This window comes from Battus philenor, unplaced genomic scaffold, assembly GCF_028537555.1.
Source record: "Battus philenor isolate CCGP_79_NKW_IND1 unplaced genomic scaffold, ilBatPhil1.0.hap1 SCAF_6, whole genome shotgun sequence".
Lineage (NCBI taxonomy): Eukaryota > Metazoa > Arthropoda > Insecta > Lepidoptera > Papilionidae > Battus > Battus philenor.
The window spans coordinates 8,295,839-8,316,321 of NW_027181726.1; the positions used below are offsets into that span (position 1 = coordinate 8,295,839).

The following is a 20,483-nucleotide window of genomic DNA, read 5'->3' on the forward strand; positions in this document are numbered from 1 at the left end:
GTATTTTTTTCTGCGAATTTGTTAATGTATCCCTACTTTACGATACTAAGTTGTGTAACAGATTTATCTATATCAAGAAATGTGTATTGTTGCATGTGCAATATAGTTGTCTTTGACAGGTGTCATTTGAAATTCTAGACATTTTACAAATTAAGCGGAATCAGAATAGTTTATTTTTTCTCTACATTATTATTTTGATTAACAAGTTAATTAAGTATTAAATAAATACCTACCTAAACACGATGTCACTGAAAAAGTAGTTATTACTTTGACAGTATCATTAATATGTAGCTCGGGAATATTCCTATTATCATCTAAAGAACAATCCGATCATTGTGTTTACTTAAAAAAATTGCACTCGATCGAATTCCGAAACGTAAATGTAATTTGGCTGTTGACTAAAGTTTTGGACCAGGGATAAATGGTTACATTAGTATACAAACTAATAACTTAATATTTGATCTAGACAAAATCACTAACTGAACGCAAAATGTTAAATAAAGTTCTATTATCAACGGATGTTACTTTAGCGTGTGTGCAACATGCATTATCAACAGAAAAAGAAGAAATCATGGGTTTGTTAATTGGAGAGGTGTGTTGAAAATCATATTAAATGTGCCTTGTCAATATTTAAATTAAAAATATTCAATAAACATAATGTCTGATTAAAACAAACAGGTACACAATAACAGTTCACTGGTGTCAATAGTCTCCTCTGTTATTCTACGACGATTGGATAAAAAACCTGATCGCGTAGAAATATCTGAAGAACAGTTAGTGCAGGCAACCCTCCGAGCTGAAGAGCTAGCAGCAGAAGTAGGACGGCCACTGCGTGTTGTAGGGTGGTACCATTCTCATCCCCACATTACAGTATGGCCATCACATGTTGGTAAGGACTAAGAGGAAATATATTTTTAAAAAGAATCAAGCTACTACAAAGGCATGTTTAACAAGACTGCAAAAATATTTGTTTTAAAAAGTGAAGTAATAGCATTAATATATACCTAGTCTAGCCATAAATTCTGTTACTGGCTGATCACATACATTTTAAAAAAACTTTAAGTTGCATATCAAACATTAGCTTCTGTGATAAAAAAATACTTTTTTCCTGCCATTATTGTTTCTTTTAGAAATTATATGTATAGGATTGCAGTAATTGCACTATACAAAGTAGGTAGGGAGCCAGCCAACATTATTGACACATTCAGAAAGTTAGGGATTAGCTAAATGTTTCTGTAATCTACCATCCAGGTTCATTGAAACCATGTCTGTTAATGACCTTGAGAGATCCGGGCAAATGCAGTCTATTCGAACAAACGAAGCCGTTAATGCAGTTGTGACCAGAATTCAACGAAATTCCATAAGGAAGCAATAAATCCTTTCCAGAGGAACAAGAATCCCATGGAAAGTACTTTCTCAAACTAACAAACAAAACTCAGATTTAGGGTATTATTAGAGATATACAAGCCATACCTTAAATCAGGCACTAAAACAAAAGAGTCGAAAGATCAAAACAGTTGTTTCTTCAATGCGTGGATGAAAAACAGAAAAATTCTCTTTACGATGAAAAATTTTTTACAATCATGGAGCACCACAACAAACAAAATGATAGTCTATGCACACAGCTCTAAAGAAGCTTCCGAGATAGCGGCCAAAGTTCAGCTAGTCCATAGTCTATAAGTCGTGGTTTGGTGGGGTGTCTCCTTATTAAGGGGTTACAAAACTCAACTCAATTTTTGCAAAAAAGCAATTAAAACTTCAGCCAAAGTGTATCAAAATTACAACACCTTATTAAAAAACGAAGTATGGATAGTCCAACAAGATTCAGACCGGGTCTAAAGGCATGCACCACCTAAATTTGGCTTGAGCCAAATGTTCCAAACTTCATAAAGACTAATGATTGGCCTTCGGCTAGTCCAGACTTAAACCTTTGGACTATAAATTGTGGTCTGTGCTAGAGGACATGGTCTCAAGATATCTTTGGCAGCAGTGACCAAGTGTCCAATGGAAACTGTTCATAAATCTATCGACGAATGGCCCGACTTAAAAGCGTGCGTTAATGCTGAGGGTAGACAATTTGAATTACTCGTTTGTACATTAACAAATCTATTTCATTTACATATTCACATATAAATTTTTAAAATAAAATTTAATTTTTAGAAATTATCAGATACTTTGTTACAAAAATTATGGCTAGACTATGTATATAATGTAATAAGTTATTATACTTAACACTTCTGTGTCCGAACTTTAACCATTTAACAAAATAATCTTGAATTGACCTAAAAATCATTTACTGTTATTATTGTTACTTATGAGTGTATACAAATTTTACAGATCTTGCTACTCAATCAATGTACCAAAGGATGGATTCAAGCTTTGTTGGGATAATATTTGCAGTGTTTCTAACAGATCAAACGGCTAAAGCCCCTTCAGTAAATGTTTTATAAATTTATGTCAATATCATTGTCTAAATTTTTTATGCACATATTAAACCATTTTACCACTCCAGGTACAGATCACATGTTTTCAATCAATTAATGATGGGTCCAGTCAAAGCAGAAGAGAAATTGAATTGGAAATTACGAACAACAATGATTCTCTAACTATTAATAATTTTGAGGTTTGTAGAATATTTTTTTTTACATTATCACCCTTTGGAACGTTTTATGTGTATATAATACAGACAAGTATGCTTTCTACATGTATATTATTGCATTTGTGAGATTTCTCGCTCTATTTTCAGATTTTAACCCAACTACCAGCAATACTGAAAGAAGAAGAAGATGAATCATACAGCAATGAAGCAGGTTTAAGTGATACTGATGATATAATCACCAAACAGCATAATGCTGCTGTAAGAACTATAGCCATAGGACATATTGTAGAGAAGGTATGTTTTAATTTGGTTTATTAAATACTTGAAAAAGGTGTAGGTAAAATTTCTGAGTTAACCATCAAACTGAGGTACTTATTTAAGGCAAATCATTAAACAAATATTTGACCATTAAGGGTGTAGGTCATCAAATTTAAATTTTTATATTGAAATATTGCATAAAATAAATTAACTTTAATATCATTAGTGTAATTTTTACTAAGTAATTACATTTACAGTAGCCTGCCACAATAGACAGATGACCTTGTAAAGGTTGTCGGAAATTGGGTGCAGGCCACTTGCTACCAGTCTTGTGGGAAATCCATGATTGGGCCTTTATCTAGAATTGAACATCCTATGGCTAAAATGATATTGACCTTTCTGTGTTAATAAATAATTTTTGATGTATTGATGAATTGATGTCTTTTTTACATTAACCCGGAATATGAAATTACAATATGTAACTTACCTCTACTACTGTTTAATGAAGCAATTTGTTATTATTTTATAGTAATTGACATTTATATGATTTGTCCCACAGAACATATTTTGATGGTAATTTTTTTTTAACTAATCTTATTGATATCAATATGTCTACCTAGTGTCACTTTAATATGTCTAGCATCTTGCACAAAATAAATCTATCTAATAAATAATCTATATATAAATCTAATAAATATAATCTATAAAATAAATCTATTTATTTATATATATATATATATATATAAAAAAGCCTTTCATAGTTTGGCATAACTAAAAGTACCTTTACAAATTCTGTAATTAAAACAAATGCTTTAAAATTAGAATATTTTTTTTATTAAATCTGTAAGATCAATGAAGTAACAATAAATTGATAGTGATAAAATACAATAATTATATTTTACATGATCTATTTCTTAATTTTTTGGGCAAAGCTTTTGACTAAAAATTTTACAGTTAAACTGAGGCTTAAGTAGTTAGTGTAATCAACTTTGCAGGAATAATACTACCGACTTTTGTAAGTGACCCCATAAGTGTACAGATGTCACCAAATTATTTTACAATTCTTTTATATTTCAGATTTCCAGACCAATGCTTGAAGCACTAGTTGCTCGAAATGCTATAAATAGTGTTCGTTTAAAAGCACTAAAAAAACACCATCAAGAATTAATGTCCAAATTGGAAAACATGTCTTGTAATGTTTAAAATAAAAAAGATAATGAATGTTGGGATGTATTACAAAATTTACAGGATATCATTTTTATCAATCATTTCAAAACCATCAGAAGAATCGACACTTGAAACACGCTCCCTTTTTGTATTTTCTTGTGATGTATAAATCATATTTACAACAGCACCTCCAAAGTTTTGTAAAACATTGTATGCAGCATTAGTCCATGTATTTGATGGTTCAATTATCACAGACGATTGATACTCCTCTTTTAGAGGTGCTAAAAATAAATGAGGTTAACACTTTAGAACATGTTGCAGTCTAACTCTGTGTGTTTATTGTTTTATTCAATATTTGACATTATGACAATTTTTTCTTTTTGCTCTTGAACTTCATGATATAGTAGACAGTGCTATGTATGTTTATAAGTCCATTATATAATAATGTTGTAAATACATTAAAAAATATATAAATATGATAAAATAGACTTTCCTTCAACCTTTCCTTAAATTTTTAATGAATGAAATATAAACTTTCCCGCAATTAATAAGGCACGACTTACATTTAATTTGTGGTATGTACTCATCTTCACTAGAGTCTGAAGTCTCAATTTCTTTCTCGAATGTTTGCATTTTATCTATTGAAAGATTGGTAACAAGAGAATTACTATTTTCTGAACTGTCACTAACTTCTTCTATAGGCAAATCTTCTGGTTTCCAAAAATCTACAATGTAAATGTAGATAAAATATAGGAAAGAGTATCACATAATTTTATATATAATGCAAGCATGTTCTGTTGTAGATACTACAAAACTTTCTCAAAAAAGTGGAAGTAGATGGATCATTACCAGTCTTGATATTTCATAATTGAGTGCCCCAGAAGATTAAAAAAAAAATTGATCATGTAAACATTTACAATCATATATTGAAACAACCAAAGTTTTCAGAAATACTTTTGATCACTAATGTTAAAAAATCGATTTTCTAGAAAGAATGTGCAAAAAAGACTGTAGTTACTGTAACTTCTGCGGATAATTCGTCTCCAAGCTCATTATTAAACAGCTGACAAGATCTCCAGAATATAGACAAATCTGGATTAACTCCCAATAAAGTGATGCTTTGTGAGATAGAAAGTTACTCATTCTAGTTTTTATTGCCAACAGCTATTGAAACCCTGATGTAGCCCATTGAAAAAAGACAAGTCAGCAAATGCATCTACCAAAAAGTAAAGAAAACGAAACCAAGTTTGATCAAGATCAAGAAATATAAATGAAGCTAAGTTGGAAAGCTCTCCTAGTAACTTGAGTCTTGCAATATCAAATTTTCTGTTTGTCTCTTCAAAATTAATTAGATTGCATGACATTAAGAGGACTGTGGAATCTATGTCAAGTTTTCTGATCAGAACTAATCAAATACAAATATGGGATTATGTCTCTACCAAAAATGAGACAATTATGTTATAAATGATCTAATAATCTTAAGTATGTGTATCAAACAAAATAACTGTTAACTTAACCTTAATATGTTACAGATATCTGCAAATTTTAATTTTTAAATTGGGATAATATAACTTTAACTCTGTAGATAGCAATAATTGTTGGTATAACCCAAAGCATTGACTGGTTTTAAATCAATTTTGTTCAGCCCTCTAGAATAATATTTTAAGGATGCCCATTGTTGACATGAGTTAAGCTATTTGAGTTTTATTTTATACCTAGGCTTTGTTTTTCATCAATAACTTGATTTTGTTCTTGTTCTATAGATAGTAAATCCATATTTGCATCAGACTCTTCTGGAATAAGCCCTTCTAGCTCCAGATCAGACTCTGTAAAATGTAATCATATATTTTAAACTATTATTTTTTTTCTTACAAGCCGAACATAATGTGATGCATATGGAAGAAAGTGAAAAATGTTTTTAGAATTACCTGCATTTTGTTTTATTTTCCTCATAAATCTTAGAAAAGGAGGTGTTATTTTATAAGAAATGCATATAAACATGGCCATTATATAGGTCATTGTATAACCACTAGTATTTTTCCCAATAAAAAAAGTAAGTCCAAAAAAAAATTGTAATAATAAAAAAGCCTGCAATATAAATAAATTATTTCATTAATAAAATCCAAGAAATAGGTCTTCTGATATTATCTCACTATAAATTTTTTTGATCTAATTGTTTGTTCATCACCTTTGTGGGAATTCATTTAAATTGGTGTCTCAACAGCCCTTATTTTGGCCATGCAAGATGTAAATCTTTATTTTGTTTCAATTTGAACAGTGCCATAGCTAATAAATTATTGGGACAAAAACTGTCTTCATATAAGGAATTTGTTTAACAAATCATCACCTAGCAGAATTCAAGATTTAAGATTGATTTAAAAAAATTCTAGGTTTTTTAAACAAAGGAAATCATACTTGACATACAGAATATTCCTAAATTCAATTCAATGTCAAATATAAAATACAACAGGTGTAAAGTGCAACTTACTTCAGTAATATTCTAGAAAAGATGAAACAGGTAATAAACTATATAATAGGTTGAAATATAATTAAAAAGTGTTAGGATATTGTTTATGCATGTAGGATATCTCTAGTATGACATCTGTAGAATGTCATTAATCTTTGTATCAACAAATATTTTTGAAATTAGCCCCTGAGAAACTAGTATTTGTAAATTTAATTTTTATATAATCCCTTACATACTCTGTATCAGACTTGTATAGAACCAATGTGGAAGGAAATGTAAATAATAGACTTGCCTTAGTATGGTTTCTTTCACGCAGGTACACATATTCAAACCATCTTTTATTTATCCAGCTATTGAATGTCTCTGTAGTTGATTTAAAGTTAGTAATGTCATGGTTAGCTATATTTTTTAAAAAAGTGGTTCTATGTTTATACTTCAACCAAGTTTCTATAGCATCAATACTAAGAATCACTATAAGAAATTTGGAAAATAATTGCAAAAAATTGACTTGTTGATGCACGCAAAGGCTAGAACAAATACGTCAAGATATTATCTTAAATAAAGTTCAAAATTACTGATAAAAATTGTACTTACAAGAAAAATAAATTGATAAATACGATGAACATAAGAGACAACCACATTTTTTTCCAAAACAGAACATCTTCAAGTAATCCAATAAATGCGGCAAATAAAAAAGAATTCTGGTTTTTATTATTTTCCGTACTTTTAATGGTATTCCATTTTAGCTTTCTTTTAATAGTAGCAAACATCGTTTATAAAATATCAACACATGTCAAAATAAGACCAATGGAATTAGTGAGAAATTATTAATTTTGTACAATAAATTCGCAAAGGAATCTTATAAAGTAAGTGTCAAAGAATAAAGTAATATTTATATACAAGATCATAAGCAAAGACAATTTCACAGATCATATCTTCATTATCGTGTGATGTTAACAATTTATTTATTTACTTAACTATTTTTATTTTTTAAAAGCATATAAATAAAGGTCAACATAAACAATATAACACGGTCAAGAATTAGTATGTTAGATTTCTTCAAAATTACATCTAAAATTACTGATGTATATTAAAACTAAAACTGAGGGTAGTTTTCGTAATAGGCAAATCATTCACTAGTTTATAATAATAGAAAAATTGATTCATAATGTATTTTTTAAATAAACATCCCACGTTACTTTATTTTTAATAAACAATGAGTGTACAGCACGACTTTAAAACTTTACGATTCCGGATCCACCCGCATTCTTTAAAGGAATATTACGGCTAAATAAGAAAAGTTTCAAATGATGATAAATAAATTGTCAGCAACTATTGGCTAGAATTTTAAATAAAGCAAAAGAATTATCTTGAATATCATAGTTAATGTTTAATTTCGTATTTGAATGGTTACTAAAACACTCTTTAACACATTTATATTGTTTTTTAAAGTTGTTTATTTATGATTATACAAGAAGTAATTGAAATATTGGCGCTATCAGTTACTACCACACTGTGCGTTCCGTTCAGACCATTTATATCATTTACTTTGCACAACTGTTTTTCATTTCAGTAACTATATAGAACTTCTCTTTACCCCTAAAGTTATATCCTTAAATTGAACTGTAGCTACCACCCTTGCTAACACACGAATCCGCTTTTTGAATGACAACAGACTTTAAGTAACACTTAACTGGTCAGGCCGTTGACAAACGTCGCTACAGTCCGTTTATGCACCGCGCTACTATGGGAGAGCTTAATTATATAATTCCCGCAGGCGTATAAATAGCCGAGTTACTTTGCTAAAATGAAGACGATGCTTCTCTCTTCCTTTCAAGTGAGGCGTCCGTTGTGACTAATAGGTGTGGCAACGACAGGTATGTAAAAATAAAGTTTAATTTTGCACGTTAATTCTTTAAATTTGCATTAACTTATAGAATATCGCATTTTACAAAAAGCCTAAAACATTTCTAAAAGTGCTTCTACTTTTACCGTCATTTTGTTTTTGAACGAAATTAGTTTTGCACGCTTTTGCATATTCTGAAAGATAGTGCCTCAAACGAAATAAATAAATGTTTTATTTTTGTGATCGTACCACAACTATAAAAGTTAAAATCTATTGTTATTTTCGTATGTCAGATACAATTTAATAGAAAGTGAAAAAATGTATACAATAAATTTTATATTATCTGTGGCGTAGTAGTGATTATAGTATTTGGTATTAGAAGTCACTTCTAGCTTTGTTTCAATTTTTGGGGATTGTGGGTCTTTTCTACCTTAAGAGTGATTGTTTTTTGTTGACTATAACTTAATGTTACATGTTATTATGATAGAAATATCATAACAATGTCGAATTTATATGAAAAGTTATCTAGTAAAGAAGGATCAAGACCATATAAGTGTCGAGAATATGGTACTAAAGTATCATTAAATCTCAATCATTTTAGAAAAGATGGAAGATTTTGTGATATTGACTTAATATCTGGAAAAACTAAAGTTAAGGTAAATTAATATTCGTCTTCTTCAAGTTTCAAAATAAACAGCAGATGCAAGTGAAGTTTTTGTAAGCAATCACAATATGTTTTAATATCAGTCACCACATTTACATTCATTAAACACAAACCTTTTAGAGTTTTATTGAACATATACATTTGTTACGTTCTAGCAATAGTGCTACATAACTTTTCACTAAAGATATTTAAAACATAATCTGCTTTAAAACAAACATTGACAGACATAATAAAATAGTAAACATTATTATCAAAGAAATCCTAATTAGCGAAAATATTATAAGTTCATATGAAATTAATGTTATAGAATATTGTATGTTTAAAAACATTACACTTTATATTAATGTTCCCAAACACGAAAGTCTTTTTGATTACTCCATCACATGCATTACTTATAAACACATGACCCAAAATTGGAAATATTGCACTGTTTGATTTTATGGTGGATTAATGTAACATTATAGAAGCCAACATCTTTTATCCTAGTTTCAAGTTTCATAAGGTGATATCCCAGACATTGCTTTAATCATGAATTAAATTTTGACAATTTTTTACAGGAAATTTATTTATTCAGATAATTCTAGGAGAATTTATTTCACAAAATAATAATTAAATTTACTGTTTTATTATTTGATATAACATCAATTATTTAGATATGCTAATGTAAATTTAGCATGTTTTTTGTGCTAAAGTGCTTCTTATGTTATTATTATTTTTAAGAGATACAAGTAATATGGGTCTACTGCAGGAGATCTAGTCTACCACTCTCTAACAAAAAAAAATGATGCCTGTGCCAAGATAAGGAAAGTCTTCATAGCTAATGACTGATGTAACATATGTAGTATTTTTGGAATAGAATATTCATGTTTTTATAATAAATTTGAGATGGTTTTGATACTGAAAAATGAGCTGTATTTAAGACAATAATAAAATTTATATCATTATTTACTGTAGGCTCACCGTGCAGTCTTAGCAGCTAGCTGTGAATATTTTGATGCTATGTTTAGTGTTGGCTTAGAAGAAAGTCAAAAAGGACATGTTGTTCTGCCTACAGTTCCACCAGGAATCCTACCATTGATTGTTGACTTTATTTACACAGGTAAGTTTTTTAAGTATATGGCCTTCAATTTTTAGTTAATAACTTATTTGTTCGGAGTTCAAAATCACATCATTGTTTTTAGTATTACATAAAAATAAGATTTTAATGTTTTGTTTTATAATAATATAATTGCTATTTTATTTTAAAAGATATTGGAAATATGCATTTAAAATGAAGTCTCCTATTATTTTCAACAGCTGTGTCTAATTGGCTGGTAAATATAATGATTATAAAACCAGTAATGTGACATACACAGTAATTTTATTGTTTATACTATGAGTGCACTGCATCAGTTATTATTTAAAACAACAACAAACTGTCATGGAGAATAGTAGATTGTCAAGTATTTTATAAGCCATTTAAAATTTTACAGTTTTAAGCAACTCTGTGGCATGTAGTGTGGACATAAGTGTAAAACTCTACCAGTGATTCTATATTAGACTATCAAAGTTGGCTTTTCGGTATTTCATGTTTTCATAGTAATTTTTAAGACGAAAAGGATTGAAAGATTTAAGAATAGTATAGAAGATTAATAGACAAAATGTGTAGCAAAAAAAAAATTTAACAATGATTTACAAACAGTTCTTGAGTGGTATATAAGCTGAACATCATGTCAAAGCTGTAGAGTTAGTGAAGATGAAGCAATCTGGAAAGAAGAAGTGAAAAAGTGTAATGGACATAGTGAATAAGGAAAGTGCGCATTAGAAACAGAATTGAACAAAATTCGAAAATTGAAGTGAGCATCGACATGTAACCAGCGTACACCCATCTGCGGGTGTTTTTAGCTATCCAAATTTGTACCGTGGCAATTAAAACTGGAGATAAAAATTCATCAACTCTTCTAAAATAGGATCGCTGCTAAGAGACAAAAACTCGACGCCAAGAGGAACAAGGCGCTAATGAATGACAACACCATAAAGGCTTGAAGAGCGTGATGGCACATACATTCCATGTTAAGGTTTTGCAGTTAGACTATACAGTCTACGCTAGACCAGTATATGTATACTATACTGCACATACGTGCAGGCCACTTTCGAGAATTTACCGTGACAGAAAAAATTTAATCAGGCACCGCTAGATTTGAGGCAACACTGATTTCGGACAATTGTCAAGAGTGATAACTGATGCACCAGTTTAAGATACTAAATAAATTATCTCCAGAATAAAAGAGAACGAGGGGTATGCAGAACAGTAATCGTGCGAAGACATGGTTCGACCGCAAGGCCAATAGTATCGGCTGTGTGAAAGGAATTGGCGTAGATTTACAACCCAGTGAGAAGAAAGAGAAAATTGCCGAAGCTGCAGCCAAATTGGGATCGTTCGTTCAGAGTGAAAACACGTATGAGCGACGTCACCTACCGAATACAAAATTCACTATGAAGCTCAACGAAGGCGCAGTAGACAGGTTGGCCCGATATTACGAAAATGATGATGTACGGGAGTAGCATGTCTTTTCCGAAAGACTACACTCTCCCTGGGTGTAGTCTTTCGGAAAAGTGCAGACTGTCTCATATTTTGCAAGGCATTCAAAACTTCTGATTGGCGATTAACTAGGCGGGGGGCATATTAGTGGAAAACTCTAGCAGTGCTCTTAAATTCGTGGTTCGATACCCAAACATATAGATAGAACGGAAAGGAATAAAACGTGATGGAAAAATTTAAAAGAGTGTCGAACATCGACAGAAAATTAATGAAAGACATTTAAACAAAGATTTTCGACTAGTCATTGAGGGTTATATGAGCCGGAGATCGCCAAAGCCGGGAGTTGTTAAAGACGAAGCGATCCAATTGTGAAAATAGATTCACATGTAAGAGAATACCGTCACACGAGTCAGCGTGTAACAGACGTAGCCTAAAGAGGGACCACTCCTATACTTTCAGCTGACAAAATCTGTTCGATTATACTATTTTACTTAGATAATCTGTGACAGAACATCTTATAGTTCTATCACAGTTTATACTAAAAAAATATATTTAACTTAAATTAAGTATCTGTACAGTTGTTTTAATAACAACTTTCTATTTACTAATGACTTTTAATTAATTTACTTAATATGCTATACGTTTATTTAGATGAAAACATTTAATTTCAGGCGAAATAAATATTGATAAAGGAACTGTTCAACACCTTCTAATCGCTGCAGATATGCTGCAACTTAGAGAATTAGTTACGGGATGTGGAGAATATTTGAAAAGAGAATTACATCCTTCCAATGCGCTGGGAATATTCCGGTACAAACAGATACATATTGCTAAAAATGTTTAAAATTAAATGTGTTTGATGTGTGACTAAATTTAATACTGGAAATCTTTTAAATAGGGATATCCTGATTTATACTATTAATTCTTGATGTTTCTCAGATTTGCTGAAACACACAATTGTATGGGATTAGCGGAAGAGGCATTAGCCCACGCACAAGCTAATTGGAATATTGTAGCTAATGGTGAAGAATTTTTAGAACTTCCACTGCAACAACTTGTTACCTTGCTATCATCAGAAGAACTTAAAGTTGAAAGTGAGACACAGGTGTTTAGTTTTTTTCTTGTTCTATTTTTATTGTAGAATTTTCTGTATCATCACCAGTTATCACAAATATATATATATATATATATATATATATATATATATATATATATTGTGGTGTTAATATATATGCAATAGTTTCTATACTTTATCCAATAACACCAAGTCTATAATCATTACTGCTTTGCAGGTCTTATATCCAGCATTGCAATGGTTGGAACATGACCCAGCCTGCCGTAGGCGTCATTGTTTTGAAGTTCTCAGTCACGTGCGTCTACCGTTGATCTCCCCGCAAGTTTTGGACGACGCCGTTAAAACTGTGCAGGATCCCTCTATAGCAGTCGCCTTGAAGACAGTTAGAGTTGATATGGTAAGTTTTGCTATCGAATAACCTGTATATTATTGACTGTATTTTATTTTTTATTGTTTCAATTAGAATAATATTTTATTTTCCAGAGTTGAGGTAAAGATTCGCACATCTTAATTTTTTTGTAAATATTTGTTCTTAAGTTGTGCCTTAAAAAATAATACAAAAAAATAATAATTACAGAAAACTGGTCGCGGGGCTTTAGTGTCGCTGGCGGCTGAGCCTCGCGCACGCTCGCGCCGTGTGCTCTTAGTGGCGGGCGGTTCCTGCCACGACAATTCCACACATCCTTCCCTCACCACAGACAGCATACTATCAACGGTTCTCAAGTTTGATCTACATAAAAGGTTAGGAAATAAGATACCAAAGACTTTTAAAGAATGCTCCTTTAAATTATACAATACGTTTACAAAGTAATACGTTAAGGTCGTTCACGTTTTGAATAGCGGATTATCATTGTCCGCCAACCTAGCCAAGACCCTTAATTGGCTGTTGCAGTTTTAAATATGCTTACAACTAATCACCAAACTTGTCCTTATTGATAACTATCTGATAGGTTGATTAAGCGGCAGGCAATGATGATTTACTACATTTTTGACTTGAATAAACTACTTTGTTTTTGATAGTAATTGGCGATTCAAACATATCCTTATAAATGTGCACATTATGTAATACGTATGTATATTACATATTTCTTATATATTTATTTGAGTGTGTGTGTGCAATCTTGAAAAGGGAACCGCCGATTCAGGTAATTTTCATATTTAAATATTCATATTTTTGTTAAGGATAACTCAACGTACCTCATTTTTTTGTGCTCAAATAAGCAACAGTTTATATAAGTTAGATTAATTTTTATTTATATAAATAACAAACAAAATAACTGTTTTATGTATTATTCTTCAGGGAGTGGGAGGAACTGGCACCGATGGGCATTGCAAGAATTCAACCGGGTGTCGCCACACTAAGCGGGCGTGTGTACGCAGTGGGTGGCGAGCAGGGTAGCCAGATACTTGCTAATGGTGAAGTCTATGAACCACAAGTAAAATAAATGTTTCTTGTTCCATTATACAAATACTATTACATTTAATGTAGACGTTTCATTATTACATTGCTTTTAGATATATGTCATTCATTTTACTTTACTTTTGTATGTATGGGTATATCAGGACTGTCTTTTATTTATTTTTTGCAAATAGGCACACTTTCAGCAATACATGACATAAATACATTTAGTTTCATATAACAAAGTACAAAATCACACATTATGTTTGCCTATTATAGGCAAGCATATTATCTGAAGACGAAGATCTTTGACTGGTGTGTTTTGCCAGTGATGACGTATGGATACGAGACATGGTCGCTTACATTGGGCTTCATAAGAAGGCACAATATATCGGACTCACGCTAAGTGGATCGACGGCATAGTCTTGGTCGCGAGAAGTAAATGGATGCGGGTAGCGTAAGAACTGTTGTCGTGACCTTCTCCCCTAAAGAATACCTGTACCTTGCAGAAGGCGCCTTTAGGATGATATGATGTTGATTGTAGATGTATCATAGCCCTAGCCATAATTATGCTAGCTATACCTAAACGTTAATAACAAACGGCCATGACACAGATCATATTGTAAATTAATTATAGTCATGATTTCGAGAGGAAAAAAGTAAAGTGAACAATATACACATAAACTGTTAACAGGATTCCAATCGTAATATATTAATAACTAATTTTTTATAAAAATTTACAGAACAACAAATGGTCAAGTATAGCCCCTATGAAGGAAGCACGCTGCGAATTTGGACTGACTGGATGGAACGGAAATTTATATGCATTCGGTGGTTGGGTGGGATCCGACATGGGTGCCTCGGTAGAGGTCTATGACCCTATCAATGACGAATGGACGCTCTGTGGAAGAATGCCTGAACCTCGATTCGGAATGGGTGTTGTTAACTTTGAAGGTATGTTTATTATAAGAATTATACCTTTTTAATTTACTATATAAAATATATTGTTCACACTGAAAGTTTAAAGAAATAGCTAGTTTAAAAAAAATTCCGTAATTCCAGGATCATATAAAGAGTACGCTTTATCTGAATACTTTACATCATTATTTTATGTTAATTTTTAGAAATTGGCCAGAAATAAAAAAGTACGTTTTAGTGTCTATGGGTTTAACACGAAAAAAGATATTGTATGGTGTTTAGCTATATTCGTTGAACTCGAAAATGCCAGTAAACCTTCCAAGGAGAAACGTGAATATTGCATCTTACAATCGTTAAACGCTGTTTACTGACTCAAAGATTGTCAAGAAAACTATTTTGAAAAATAACAAATCATTTACGAGTTCAAGGTATTAGATTTTTGTGTTTTTGAAAACCTTCAGTGACAGCACTAGTACGAATGTTATAAAATAACTGCTACTTTTATTGAATAACAGCTGAAGCCAAGGACCCCCTAGGGGGGTCGTCAGGCCCGTTCGCTCCATGGAGCGTCTGCTGAAGAAGCGTCCGGTCCTATTTTGATATTACAACTTAATTTATGCAATTTACTATACACCCACAAAACTAAACACTATTTTGATTGTTGATAGTAACTAGTAAGATAAAAAGGAGGAATTAATGTCTATATTTCTTGTCGTTATTTTAAAAAAACACATTTTTTAGGACTAATATACGTAGTGGGCGGGTGTACACACACGTGGCGGCACACGCGCGACCTGCTGTGCTACGAGCCGGGCGCGGGCAAGTGGGACGTGTTGGCTCCCATGCGACACGCGCGCAGCCAAGCCGCTGCCGTCGTGCTCGACAACTACCTGTACGTGATCGGCGGCAACGCACCGCGCCGAACTGTACTCACCTCCGTCGAGAGGTACAGCTTTGACGATGTAAGTCACTTGATATAATTGTATCGGATTCCGTTAGTGCCGCTAGCGTGGAGGACTTGAAGAACTAGTCTTTAGTGTAGTAACATGTATGCGAGGTGCGAAAGGTGGTGCTACTTGGTGGTCGAGGGGAGGTGCAGATGCCCCCTTCAGGACCGCCCTCGCAATGTGTAGGCGTTGTCACTTAACACATGCGATTGTATCATCAAAAACTTACCGCGAAAAATCCTGTCCGAGCTTGTTATGAGTTCTCTTATGAGGGCGCTTTTGAAACTGACGTAGTTTTAAGTTAAAGGATGCAATTGTAAAGGATCTAAATCTACGAGGGTGGATTGAAAAGTACTCGGCCTAACACAGATCCATTCAATTCTAAAAATCAAATCTACCCACATTATTTAGTTCAGTTCAGACTAGTTCATTGTGTGAAATTCGAAACGTGTGCGATAATTAGTGGTGATTTTATAAATTTATTAACAAGGTAATCGGACATAATTTCCGCGAATGGAGCAAATCGAGCAGCGTGCCGTCATTGCACACAGCGTGGTGTCTGCGAGGTGGGTTCCGCGACTGCTTTCAGTTGAACAAAAAAGGACGCGATTGACTATTTCACGCGACTGTTTGGAGTTATTTGAAGCCGATGCAGATTATTTTTTGAATCGTTTTGTTACTATTGACGAAACATGGGTTCATTACTGTACACCGGAAACAAAACAACAATCAAAACAGTGGAGAAGACCTGGTTCACCACCCCCTAAAAAGGCTAAGTCGATTTTGTCGGCAAATAAGGTGATGGCTTCAGTATTCTGGGACTCGAAAGGTGTGATTATGATTGATTATCTTGAAAGGGGTCAGGCTATAAACTCTGATTACTACTGCACCTTACTACGTAGTTTACGAGAGGAAATAAAAAAAAAACGTCGAGGAATGCTCAGAAGAAAAGTCCTGTTTCATCAAGATAACGCCCGTGTTCACACGTCAGTACAGTCAATGGCTGAAATTCACAACTGTGGCTTTGAACTGTTACCGCATCCGCCGTATTCACCTGAGCCGGCACCATCAGACTTCTTTCTGTTCCCTAACCTAAAAAAGCACTTGGGAGGTCAAAGATTTTCGGCAAACGACGAGGTCAAAGCAGCTGTAGACGCATATTTTGACTCTAAGGAAGAATCATTTTTTTTCAACGGTCTAAATGCTCGGAAGGGGAGGTGGCAAAAGTGTATTGAACTTGATGGTGATTATGTAGAAAAATAAAAATATAACTGATTTAGTATGTGTTTATTTTCTTGGTTAGGCTGAGTACTTTTCAATCCACCCTCGTAATTTATAACAAATTGGGCTCTTATAGAATTTTTCTCATGACATACAAAAGTGATCGCTGTGGATAATTTCAATAAACCCTTAAGATTACTTCAGTGGCTAAATGTTGTGTATATATATTGGTTGACATTATGTTGATTCGTTAAACTTAGATATGAAAACCCCGTAATTAATTTTTTAATTACAGAATACTTGGGAGGAGGTCGCGAGTTTAAAGGAAGCCCGTGCAGGGTGTGCGGCGGGCGCCGCGGAGGGCGTGCTGGTAGTGGCCGGCGGCGACAGCGAGAGCGGCGGCCAACGCGCTTTCTACCGCGCGAGGACTACGCTCGCCTCCGTTGAGGTATATGAGCCCCGCGAAAATACTTGGCGGCTCGCTCCCGCCCTTCCCCACTCACGCGCCGAAGCCGGCTCCGCTCTACTTTGACAAAGAATTACATCACTTTTTAAGCTTCAAGGCGTTGCCGTTGACGAAAACATTCCCTTCCCAATTTTCTTCACAATTATTACGTACACTTGGATGTTTTGTTCGTTCATGTCAGCCGATAGACGCCCACTACAAAGCATAGGACTACACCAAAGATTGCCACAATGACCGGCCTTGCGCTGTCCGCTTACATCGACTTTCCGCGATTATTATTTCGTAGGTCCACCAACTGGCGGCTCTACCAGCTCTTGCTTGCCACTGGAGAACTTTCCGAACCTAAAGGCTGTCGGTCGCGAGCGATGTACCCTGCCAAAATTACCTGATTGCTTAATTACTCCGTTTTAATACCGCCCCATTGTACGTGAACGATTCTCGCCAAATAGGTTATTAAACTTGGGTATATAGAAATAGAGTAATACTAATAAGACGATAAAGTTTCTTACTCAACTTGACGAAAAATGTTTTTTTTTTATATATACTAATGACGAAAAAATTTAAAATTAATCTTTTATATTTGTACCGACATAATTAATTCGTACTTAATCTAGAGTATTTACTCCGGCAGCCAATTTTTATAGTTTAGTGACATTGCCTTTTGTAATTTTATACTCATTTAATAAATGCATTTGAATTATATTTTACACTACTTATAATAGTACATTTTATTACCTTTCATTAACCATTTAACTGCTAAGCGATTCTTGAAAGAATACACGAACTTTGGGAAATGTTTCAACTTGATGTTTTCAAATAAAACACTGTCATTTAGACCAATTTCAGTAATATTTTATGTGCGATTTTACCTTACGATGGTTTCAAGCTGTGATGCGGTACAAAAATAAATTAAAATATGTTATGGGAGTAGCTTCATCATTGTTTGGTGTCTTTTGTCAGAGGAATGAATTAACACATTTCATTATTTCATGTTTCACTACATCACAGAAATTTGTGGCTGCCCAACCTAGTTGGAAATTAAAAATTGTTTTCACTTTGCATAATCCTAATTTACAATGGCAGGTCTCTTTTGTATTTCATTAAATTCAATTTAAATATAAATGTGGGATGTAGTTTGAAAACAAATTCGAACCAAATTTCATGGAAATGTTTATTAAATATTCATCTTTAGACACAGACATGTTATACTCTCCTTCGACTTCTTAACACTATATTGTCATCTTCAATCAAAAGTTCACAGAAGTTAAAAAGTTAACTAAAATATAATCTAAACTACACACACATATATATATATACACAAATTAAATTCGGAATACTATTGTTACATTCAATAAATTAATATGATTGAATTTAAAGAGAATAACGTGTTTTTTAAGATAAACAGTGCAAACTTTGGTGTATTATTGGTATATGGTATATTGACACTAAATAGTTGTGGACGACTTATACACATATAGCAAAGTTACCAGTAAATACCACCTGGTATTGTCGGAAGTAATACTTCGCGTTGCTTTTTGGCATACTTGTCAGCTATTCGCTATTAAATGTTATTTCATGAACTGTACATATTTTATTCATTCATTTCAATACCCTTGTTTTTTTTTTCTGATCGTATTTCGTGGTTTACAATTTACATGTTATACAGTCATTTACGTTTTTCAGTTTCAAGTTATATATATACTAAACGCTATCTGTATTAAAAATCGTCTTGCGAGCTATTTATGTGCCTTTTCTTTTTAACTCGTCGTCAGATCAGGTAGAAATATCTCAATAAAAATGAGAAATGTTTGGGTTATAACTAAAAAACAAAATGATTTTTATATAAATTTTAAGTTAAAGATATAAATAATAAGTTATAATTGTGGGCCAAATAATGTTTATATATGATGTTTAATTGCTTCAATGTTTTTAATATGTAAAAAAAATTATACATATATTGATATATTGTTGTAATTTTATCATGCAACAGTAATATTGTAAAACTTATATTCATGTTTGAAATGACTAAAATGGAAGAGTAAAGCACATATGTATCAAGACTTATACAAATTTACAATTTGTAGTAGGCATTTAGCTACATAAGCTTTCAAACAAAAAGTCTGTAATAGCAATAACCGGACCAACCTCGATATGCGTAGATAGTTATTTTTAAAACAAAATTGGAGATTGCCATATTATAACCTATATAATATTAAAATATACCAGATAAAGGTAATGGTTTTGACTACTTGACATGTCGGAAGAACACATCATTTTATTGTACAAAATTTATATATGTTGTAAATTTGTTTATTATTTGCCTGTAATACACACAAAGCTGTAATAATTATATGTATGCAGTTATGTCAGAAACATTAATAGTTTGAATGGAAAAAGGATCTTATGTGTACAATAAACTACAGCAAAGTGTAAAATTGTAGTATTAAACATGTAAAACGATAAAGTAATATTAAAACAATGTGTAAAAGTTGCTTTTTGCGTTATGAAAGACAAATCTCCGGTTGAATATGTAAATTATCATTTATGAATTATGTTTCAGATTTGACCGTCCTAACCTTTGTAAAAACAAAAAAAAAAACAGCCGTTGTATGTAAAATGTATACTTAATTTAGGAAAATACGGATAAGTATAAATTATACTGCCGTGATATTTTTGTTATAAATAAATTAAATAAAAACTTCTAATATCAAATTAATTTTGTATATTTAAGCAAATTAGTGATGTGAGATTTGTAATGATATTCGGCATATGTTGTAATTAACTTTTATCATTTTGTTTGTGATTGTGTACAAAAGTATTAAGAAATAATGACTTGTTAGTTAAATGTAATAAAGTAGTATATATAGTTACAGTAATAAAGCGCTTATATAATTTTAAATCTTTTCTGAATTTTTTTTATTAATTAATTTGTCAA

General features: G+C 32.3%; 3 protein-coding genes across 4 annotated transcripts; 2 read left to right on the forward strand and 1 right to left on the reverse strand.

Moving 5' to 3' along the window:
- The first annotated feature begins 149 nt into the window (after positions 1–149).
- LOC137930125 (lys-63-specific deubiquitinase BRCC36-like) lies at positions 150–4,451 on the forward strand. The gene is made up of 6 exons (XM_068773238.1): positions 150–592; positions 679–889; positions 2,338–2,435; positions 2,513–2,623; positions 2,747–2,893; positions 3,935–4,451. Exons 1-6 carry the CDS (start codon positions 491–493, stop codon positions 4,058–4,060), a joined length of 795 nt encoding a protein of 264 aa, XP_068629339.1. The 5' UTR covers positions 150–490; the 3' UTR covers positions 4,061–4,451.
- On the reverse strand, positions 3,737–7,288 carry LOC137930124 (uncharacterized). 2 transcript variants are annotated; one of them, XM_068773235.1, is made up of 6 exons: positions 7,086–7,288; positions 6,784–7,018; positions 5,953–6,112; positions 5,740–5,850; positions 4,588–4,749; positions 3,737–4,305 (listed from the first exon to the last, which is right to left on the reverse strand). In XM_068773235.1, the coding sequence occupies exons 1-6, from the start codon at positions 7,259–7,261 to the stop codon at positions 4,100–4,102; spliced, it is 1,050 nt and encodes a 349-aa protein (XP_068629336.1). In that variant the 5' UTR covers positions 7,262–7,288; the 3' UTR covers positions 3,737–4,099. The 2 variants fall into 2 exon arrangements, with proteins under 2 accessions (XP_068629336.1, XP_068629337.1); XM_068773236.1 differs by having other exon boundaries at positions 3,740–4,305; positions 7,109–7,127.
- A 1,451-nt stretch (positions 7,289–8,739) lies between these two features.
- Positions 8,740–20,477, forward strand: LOC137930413 (actin-binding protein IPP-like). The gene is made up of 10 exons (XM_068773654.1): positions 8,740–8,993; positions 9,956–10,100; positions 12,194–12,332; positions 12,462–12,627; positions 12,815–12,994; positions 13,175–13,338; positions 13,898–14,033; positions 14,740–14,950; positions 15,656–15,876; positions 17,378–20,477. The coding sequence occupies exons 1-10, from the start codon at positions 8,838–8,840 to the stop codon at positions 17,612–17,614; spliced, it is 1,755 nt and encodes a 584-aa protein (XP_068629755.1). The 5' UTR covers positions 8,740–8,837; the 3' UTR covers positions 17,615–20,477.
- Positions 20,478–20,483: the final 6 nt, after the last annotated feature.

What these genes read in the sequence shown, in the direction of transcription:
- LOC137930125 (XM_068773238.1), top strand. Translation starts at nt 491, where the DNA reads ATGTTAAATAAAGTTCTATTATCAACGGATGTTACTTTAGCGTGTGTG. An exon ending in AAACGGCTAAAGCCCCTTCA is followed by an intron (nt 2,436 to 2,512) that starts GTAAATGTTTTA and finishes TTACCACTCCAG; the next exon opens with GTACAGATCACATGTTTTCA. An exon ending in TAGGACATATTGTAGAGAAG is followed by an intron (nt 2,894 to 3,934) that starts GTATGTTTTAAT and finishes TTTATATTTCAG; the next exon opens with ATTTCCAGACCAATGCTTGA.
- LOC137930124 (XM_068773235.1), bottom strand. Translation starts at nt 7,261, where the DNA reads ATGTTTGCTACTATTAAAAGAAAGCTAAAATGGAATACCATTAAAAGT. An exon ending in TTTATCAATTTATTTTTCTT is followed by an intron (nt 7,019 to 7,085) that starts GTAAGTACAATT and finishes TATTTGTTCTAG; the next exon opens with CCTTTGCGTGCATCAACAAG. An exon ending in GAAAATAAAACAAAATGCAG is followed by an intron (nt 5,851 to 5,952) that starts GTAATTCTAAAA and finishes TACATTTTACAG; the next exon opens with AGTCTGATCTGGAGCTAGAA.
- LOC137930413 (XM_068773654.1), top strand. Translation starts at nt 8,838, where the DNA reads ATGTCGAATTTATATGAAAAGTTATCTAGTAAAGAAGGATCAAGACCA. An exon ending in TGTTGACTTTATTTACACAG is followed by an intron (nt 10,101 to 12,193) that starts GTAAGTTTTTTA and finishes ATTTAATTTCAG; the next exon opens with GCGAAATAAATATTGATAAA. An exon ending in AGAGGTACAGCTTTGACGAT is followed by an intron (nt 15,877 to 17,377) that starts GTAAGTCACTTG and finishes TTTTAATTACAG; the next exon opens with AATACTTGGGAGGAGGTCGC.